The following is an 8824-nucleotide window of genomic DNA, read 5'->3' on the forward strand; positions in this document are numbered from 1 at the left end:
AACAAATAAAAACCCAGCACCAGGAATGGGTTATCTCTTTTGCAATTGTTGGGCAGTCATGTCCCATAGATCTCCAAACATTTCAGATGATTGCCAGTGCTGTTGGTTCACCTCCAGAGCTTGATAGTAGGAACCTATTGTAGAAGACACCACATACTTGCCTCATAGAATATAGACGAGAATATAGCTAGCACTGACCTGGGAGTTTCATCCCTACTGGCTGACTTTTGTATTGCCAGAAGATGCTATGCATGCTACTGCAAGTGAAAAGTCATCAATATTTACCAGCTGTGAGCACTGAGAGCTGTGAAAGCAGCTCTCCTGAAAAGACGCACCAACTGATGCAATAGTGGCACAAACGTTACGGGAATGACCAATCTATTTCTGATTGGACTGAAGTCCTGCTCCTCAGGTTAAAACCCATTCGCAGCATCATTACTGGGCCAAGAACCTGTGGCTAGGTCAGGCATAGGCCCTGGGCGGAACCTACTACTAGTAGTCTGACACATGGGTATAGTATTAAACCAATTCTTCATTATTCACCATTATAGTCATAGATTAAAATATCTCTCAATCTTCATGAGAAGACTATTTTCAGTAGAAGCTGATTAATGCAGAGACCGATAACTGATCAAGATGCAAACAATCAGAGATTTCGGAAGGCTCCACATAAACGGGACACCTGTCTCACATCTCCTCCTCCCAAATTCAGGGTCGCTGATAAGAGGAGGCAGACAGAACATAGTAATCAGACACAGTGGTTGACTGCCAGGAAATAATGTCTTTAGACATAGCTGGGAAGCTGTAGGAACTCACAGTGGTTGGGATAGCATGCACAAGATCTGTGTAAGCCCAATACAGCCCAAATCCCAGCATGGAGATGGGGAGAGACATCCATTCCTACCCCTAGCCAAGGAGCTGCTGGCAACTGATAACTTCCAGGAAAAGAAAGCCCAGTTTTTCCTTTAAGAGTGCTACCCTTGGGGGCTGGAGAGATGGCTCAGTGGTTAAGAGCATTGCCTGCTCTTCCAAAGGTCCTGAGTTCAATTCCCAGCAACCACATGGTGGCTCACAACCATCTGTAATGAGGTCTGGTGCTCTCTTCTGGCCTGCAGACATACACACAGACAGAACATTGTATACATAATAAATAAATAAATATTAAAAAAAAGAGTGCTACCCTTGGTAAGACAACCACACACCAGGGGAAGGCCACACACTCAAGAAGACATGTGCATCACGAATTGAATTTGATGGATGTTTAAAAGAAAAGAAAAAACATAAAATTGGGTAGGTAGTGCAAAGGGGTGTAACTGGGAGGAGGTGGAAGAGGGTTTGAATATGATCAAAATACATTGTACAAAATCATCAAAGAACTAAAATTTATTTTAATGTATTAGGCAAAAAAAGGAGGAAAGAAAGAAAAGACAGATAAGTAATCTAGTTGCTGATTTTACTGGAGAAGCCATGTGTTTTAGTAAGCTTCCTCAGGGCACCCTTGACCTCTTTGTTTCTCAGGCTGTAGATGATGGGGTTCAACATGGGGGTCACAACACAGAAGAGAACAGACACTAAGATGTCCGTGTCCAGGGAGTAGCCTTCCCTGGGTCTGTCATAGTTGAAGTTGGCTGTTCCAAAGTAAACTACCACCACAGTGAGGTGGGAAGCACAGGTGGAGAAGGCCTTTCTCCGGCCCTGAGCAGAGGGAATCCTAAGGATGGCAGAGATGATGAGTACATAGGAGCCTGCAGTGAACAGGCAGGGGCTCAGGCCGATGGTGGCACTGGCCACGTGGAGCACAGACTCATTGACAGAGGTGTCTGAGCAAGAGAGCTTCAGGAGCAGCGGGATATCACAGAGAAAGTGGCTGATCTGGTTGGGCCCACACAGGATGAGTGTGGCTGCCAGTGCTGTGTGAGTCACGGAATTCACCACACCACACAGCCACGAGCCGGCCACCAAGCAGACACAGACCTTCACACTCATGAGAACCGGATACTGAAGAGGGCGGCAAATGGCCACATAGCGGTCATAAGCCATGGCGGCCAACAAGACACCCTCCGTGCCAGCGCATGTCACAAAGAAGAAGATCTGGGAGAGGCAACCCTCGTAGGAGATGGTCTTCTTCTCCCTGAAGAAGTTCACCAGCATGGCCGGAATGGTGGTGGTCGTGTAGCAGATGTCTAAGAAGCTCAGGTTGCTGAGGAAATAGTACATTGGGGTGTGGAGGGCAGGGCTGACCCTGGTGGCCGTCATCATAAGTGTGTTTCCTAGGACAGTGGTCAGGTAAATGGCCAGGAAGACCAGGAAGAAGACACCCTGTAGGCTGGGGTGGTTGGAAAATCCCAGGAAGATGAATTCTGTGACGTGGGTTTGATTGCTCATTTCAGATGGGGCCATTGCTGCAAATGAGAAGAAAGGACGCAGAATAAATGTGCTGAAGGCACCGTTAAACCATCTCCAGTAAGGGCTCATAAAGGCGTCTGGATGGCGGTCGCCTGTGAGGTTAGCCTTGCAGTGATCATTGTAATAGGCCAAGCCAACTTAGCCCCCAAACCTCCCACAAACTGGCATGGTGGATGAGGGGTGAGAATAAATGGCAGCACACCAAAAGCCAGCACTAACCCCCAGTGACTGCATTGCTGTCAGCTCATTGTCTCAGTACCGTCCCTCCCTTATCATTGTCCCTCTTTGTAAACAGCTAATTTTTCCCTAAAAGGCATGAATTTCCATTGCAAAAAAATAAAGACAATCACAAGAATTCAGTCATCTACAGATCAGGTCAGTGTTATCCCTCAGTGCATTGCACTGGAGGGTCTTTGCTTCCATTTTATGAGAGAGGGAGAGAGAAAGACAGAGAGAGAGAGAGAGAGAGAGAGAGAGAGAGAGAGAGAGAGAGAGAGTCCATGGATAGGAACATGTACACATAATTGTACATGCACATGGATGTCACAGGTCATTCTTGGGTGTAGCTTCTTAAGTGCTACCCACATTGGTTTCTGAGGAGGGGTCTCTCCCTGAGACCTCAGGTTGGTTAATTAGGCTAGCCTGGCTAGTCAGTGTCTGCTTCAGGAGCTCTGTGTCTGCTCACCCAGCACTGGACTTACAAGAGTATGCCAACAATCCCCAACTTTTTACTTGGGTGTAAGGATTGAACTCAGGTGCTCATGCTTGCAATAGCAAGCATCTTACTGATGCGTTATATCACTTCATTTATATGACTTCATTTAAAGTGTTGATCTCAACCGAAAACTATAAACTACTAAGGGTACATTTTTTTTCAAAATGGAAAGGATGAGATTAAACCATCTCTAGTCACAGATTATTGATTTTATATAAAGTCCCTAGCAATTCAGCAGAAGGTGGCTAAAACTAATAAACAAGTTTGGCGATATTGCATATAAAATGAAACAGTTCTATCCCATACATTTGCACTGACAATCTAGAAAGGACATTTAAGAAATCAATTCTGGAATTTTCAGTAGTTATTGAAAAATTCCCTCCCGATACTATCCTGTATGTTCTTACATTTTATTATTTTCATTCACATCTTCATATTCTTTAATATATTTCTAAATTTCCACACTTCTACTCTAGAGAAAGGTATTTTTGTCGAGGCTGGCCCCCGACAAATGGTGCCACAACATGGGGCTGACCAGTGAATCATGAAAAACATTTAAGAATGTATGGAGGAGAACATGAAGAACCTGTGAGGAAAAAAATTGCACCACGGGTGGATAGCCAGCTCCCAGAGTTGGTCAATGGAAATAAAGAAACTATTTAAGACTTCAAAACTGAAATAAAGACAATAAAGAAAACACAAGTCGAGGGAATTATAGAAATGCAAATTATGAGAAAACTATCAGGAACCACAAATGCAAGCATAAACAGCAGAATACAAGAGATGGAAGAGAGAATCTCAAATGATGAAGATACAATAGAGGAAATAGACTCATCTGTCAAAGAAAACATTAAATCTAACAAAAACTTAACATAAAATATCTAGGAAATATGAGACACCATGAAAAGACCAAACCTAAGAATAATAGGTATAGAAGAAGAAGTTCAACTCAAAATCACAGAAAATATATTTAACAAAATCATAGAAGAAAACTTTCCCAACCTAAAGAAAGATATGCCTGTGAAGATACAAGAAGCTTACAGAACACCAAATAGACTGGATTAAAAAAAAAGTCCCCTCACTACATAATAATCAACACTGAACATACAGAATAAAGAAAGAATATTAAGAGCTGAAAAGGAAAAAGGCCAAGTAACATATAAAGGGAGACCTATCAGAATTACACCTGACTTCTCAAGAGAAACCATGAAAGCCAGAAGGTCCTGCTCAAGCATTATGCAGACATTAAGAGACCACAGATGCTGGCCCAGACTATTATACCCAGCAAAACTGTGAGTCACCATAGAAGGACAAAACAAGATATTCCATGACAGAACCAGATTTAACCAATACCTAGCCACAAACCCAGCCCTACACAAAGTACTAGAAGGAAAACTCCAACCCAAGGAAGCTGGCTACATCCACAAAAACAAAGACAATTGATGATCTCACAGCAGCAAATCCCAAAGAAGGGGGAAACACACAAAATAACATCACCAACAATGAAAACAAAATTAACAGGAAAACAATCACTGGTCATTAATATCCATTAATATAAATGGACTCAACTCACCTATAAAAAGACACAGGCTAACAGATTGGATACGAAAACAGAATCCATTCTTCTGCTACATACAAGAAACATACCTCAACTTCAAAGACAGACATCACCTCAGAGTAAAGGGTTGAGAAAATTCTTTTCAATCAAATGGACATAAAAACAAGCTGGTATAGCTATCCTACTATCTAACAAAATAGATTTCAAACTAAAATTCAATCAAAAGATACAAAGAAGTATATTTCGTATGAGTCACAGGAAAAATCCATCAAGAGGAAATATCAGTACTGAATATCTATGCCTATACTCCATGTTTTTGTTGGATTATTTGTTTTTTTGATGACCAATTTTTTTGGAGATCAGTTCTCTGTCTGATGTGGGGTTGGTAAAGATCTTTCCTATTACATAGGCTGCCATTTTGTCCTGTTGACTGTGCCCTTTGCCTTGCAGAAGCTTCTCAGCTTCAGGATTTCCCATTTATTAACTGTTGTTCTCAGTGTCTGTACTACTGAGGTCATATTTAGGAAGTGCTCTCTTGTACCAATGTATTCAAGTGTACTTTCCACTTTCTCTTCTATGAGGTTCAGTGTGGCTGGATTTATGTTGCGGTCTTTGATCCATTTGGACTTGAGTTTTGTGCATGGTGATAGATATGGGTCTATTTGCAGTTTTCCACATGTTGACATCCAGATATGCCAGCACCATTTGGTAAAGATGCTTTATTTTTTCCATTGTATAATTTTAGCTTCTTTGTCAAAAAATCAGGTGTTCATAGGTGTGTGGGCTAATATCAGGGTCTTCAATTAGATTCCATTGGTCCACCTGTCTGTTTTAATGCCAATACTAAGCTGTTTTCGTTACTATAGCTCTATAGTATAGCTTGAAGTCAGGAATGGTGATGCCTCTGAAAGTTCCTTTTTTTGTTCTTTGAGAAAATCAATAAGATAGACTAACCTTCATCCAAACTAGCCACAACAGAGAAAATATCCAAATTAACAAAATAAGAAATAAAAAGAGGGACATAAAAACAGCTCTGAAGGAAATCCAGAGAATCATCAGGTCATACTTCAAAAACCTGTACTTCACAAAATTGGAAAACTTAAAGGAAATGGAAAATCTTCTGGTTACCACATACCAAAATTAAATCAAGACCAGATAACCAATTTAAATAGACCCATAACCTGCAAAGAAATAGAAGCAGTCATCAAAAGTCTTCCAAACAAAAAAAGCCCAGGGCCAGATGGTTTCAGTGCAGAATTCTACCAGAATTTCAAATGAGAGATTATACCAATACTCCTCAAATTGTTCCACACAATAGAAACAGAAGGAACATTGCCAAACTCCTTTTACGAGGTTACAGTTATCCTGATATCCAAACCACACAAAGACACAATTAAAAAAGAGAATTTCAGACCAGTATCTTTGGAGAACATTGATGCAAAAATACTCAATAAAATGCTTGCAAACAGAATCTAAGAATACATCAGAAAAATCATCCACCATGTCCAAAATTAACTTCATCCCAGAGATTCAGGGATGGTTCAACATATGAAAATCTATCAATGTAATCTACCATATAAACAAACTGAAATAATAAAACCACATGATCATTTCATTAGATGCTGAAAAAGCATTTGACAAAATCCAACACCCTTTCATGATGAAGGTCTTGGAGAGATCAGGGATATAAGGAACATACATAAACATAATAAAGGCAATATACAGCAAGTCAATAGCTAACATCAAACTAAATGGAGAGAAAATCAAAGTGATTCCACTAAAATCAAGAACAAGACAAAGCTATCCACTCTCTCCACTCTGTATCTACTCAGTGTAGTACTCGAAGTTCTTGCTACATCAATAAGACAACAAAAGGAGATCAAGGGGACACAGAATGGAAAGGAAAAAGTCAACTCTCATTATTTGCTGATTATATGATAGTTTACATAAGCGATCCCCAAAATTCTACCAGGGAATTCCTACAGCTGATAAACACCTTCAGTAATGTGGCATGATACAAGACTAACTTTAAAAAGTCAGTAGCTCTCCTACAAACAGATGATAAATGGGCTGAAAAAGAAATCAGAGAAACATCACTCTTCACAATAGTCACAAATAACATAAAATATCTTGGGGTAACTCTAAGCAAACAAGTGGAAGACCTGTATGACAAGAACTTTAAGTCTTTGAAGAAGACACCAGAAAATGGAAAGACCTCCCATGCTCTTGGGTAAGTAGACCAGAGGCAAAGCTAAAGCCACTAGAGGTCAGGTGATGGTGACACACACCTTTAACCCCAGGATTTGGAAGACAGAGTCAGATGGATCTCTGTGAGCTCATGGCCACCATGGGCTACACAAGATCAATGCAGAAACAAATCCAGGTGATGGTGGCTCACACCTTAAATCCCAGTACCAGGGAGTCATATACTCTTAATCCCAGCACTAGAAGGATTATAAAATGAGAGAGAGGGAAAGGCTGTTTGTTTGTTTGTTTGTTTGTCCAACCTTCGAAGAGGTAAGACTTTGCTTTTCTGGTTTTGGGGTTGAACCCCGATATCTATCTCTGGGTTTTTGTTATTTGTGTTGTAGTTAGTTTGCACATCTTCTGCCTTTCCATCCTGACAGTCATAGTTGTATGCACCTCCAGTCCTCCCCTCGGGCAGAACCAGGGAGATCATGAGTTTGAAGCCAGTTTGGGATTTATAGGAAGAGAGTTATGTCTTCTCTCTCTCTCTCTCCCTCTCCCTCTCCTTCTCCCCTCCCTTCCTCCCTCCCCCCCTCTCCCTCCTTCTTCCCCTCCCTTCCTTCCTCCCTCCCTCCCTTTCTCTGAGAAAAGGCTATACTTAATGAGGGAAAATCTCTACCAGATGAACTTCAGACAAAGCATTAATATCTAGACTATATAATGGACACAAATTAGGCAAGAGCACTTGCACCCAAGAAATGCTTTGTCAGCTAATCTTTGGTGTTTGTGTCCTGAAGGAAACAGACATGGCATAAAATAAGCCAAGGAAATTTGTTTGGTGTTTAAATTCTTTGAACACAAGGAAATGGCATATTCATTCATATCTGATTCTGTCATGCAAATCAATAATTTTAAATTTAATTTTCATGGCTCCTGGAGAATTGCTTTTCTACTTCACACACGCAAGCTCACTCATACACACATACATGTACACACACACACTATTCAGAAAAGTTTTTCTAAAAGAAAATCTAGAAGATTTTAGGTGTTTGGCCAAGTTCATCTTTTCTCTTTAGCTATAAACTCCTTTCACCTTGATTCACATTACTGTTTGTATAGTTTCATATGACATGAGCATGCTGGATCAGATGAAATATTAGAATGTCATGCAGTCAAACATCTATCAAACTTCATATGCAAATTCAGAGCATTTCCATCAGGAGAAGTGGATGGAGGTCTCTCCCATCTCAAAGATCCCATGGTTCGATGATGAACTAGCCTTCCTGTTCTTACCTGTGCAGCTTTGGCCTCTTAGCAAAATTCATGATTTCCAGTGGAAGCCACCGAAAATTGGGGCACTGCTTCTCTATCCACCTCTACCTATAGGTAGTCTTCCACTTGGATCCTATTGCCCATGACCCGTTCACCAGGCAGTCTTTGTGGTTACCCTCACCAACTGACACTCACTCAAACCTGTGACCAGTGCTATGTCTCCTGTTTGGTGGGGGTCTTCCCATCACTTGTATTAGTATGCATGTGCAAACGATCAAACGAGACACTCGTGTAAACGGTCTCAATCCTTTCCCTCACAGTCTTCTCTGCAAGTCCTGTGACTGACAACAACAACGGCATAGACACAGCAGTACTGTGTACTGAACACTAATGCCATACCAGACGCCATGCTGAATGTCTGTCTTGAGTGTCCATCATAACTTTACATATGCGTTTAAAGTTGCGTAAGGTCTGCAACTGGAATTTCATAGTGTCCATCTGACTTTGAAGGTCATAATCTTCCAAGGATGCTGTCCTACTAAAAACATTTCATGGAATAAGGACATGGGAGGATGAAAGGGGATGAGGCAGGCAGGAAGGAAGGGAGGAAGGAAGGAAGGAAGGAAGGAAGGAAGGAAGGAAGGAAGGAAGGAAGGGAGAGAGGGGAAGGAGAAGGAAGGAAGGAA

At 41.2% G+C, this 8824-nt stretch overlaps 1 protein-coding gene across 1 annotated transcript; it reads right to left on the reverse strand.

The window, feature by feature from the left end:
• Positions 1-1440: 1440 nt before the first annotated feature.
• Positions 1441-2400, reverse strand: LOC101996610 (olfactory receptor 5V1-like). The gene has a single exon (XM_005357064.2). The coding sequence runs from the start codon at positions 2398-2400 to the stop codon at positions 1441-1443; it is 960 nt and encodes a 319-aa protein (XP_005357121.2).
• Between the last annotated feature and the right edge of the window lie 6424 nt (positions 2401-8824).

Source organism: Microtus ochrogaster, chromosome 21 (genome assembly GCF_000317375.1).
Source record: "Microtus ochrogaster isolate Prairie Vole_2 chromosome 21, MicOch1.0, whole genome shotgun sequence".
Taxonomy (NCBI): Eukaryota; Metazoa; Chordata; class Mammalia; order Rodentia; family Cricetidae; genus Microtus; species Microtus ochrogaster.

Bases quoted from the DNA above. Each gene is read 5' to 3' on its own strand.
- LOC101996610 (XM_005357064.2), bottom strand. From the start codon at position 2,400: ATGGCCCCATCTGAAATGAGCAATCAAACCCACGTCACAGAATTCATC.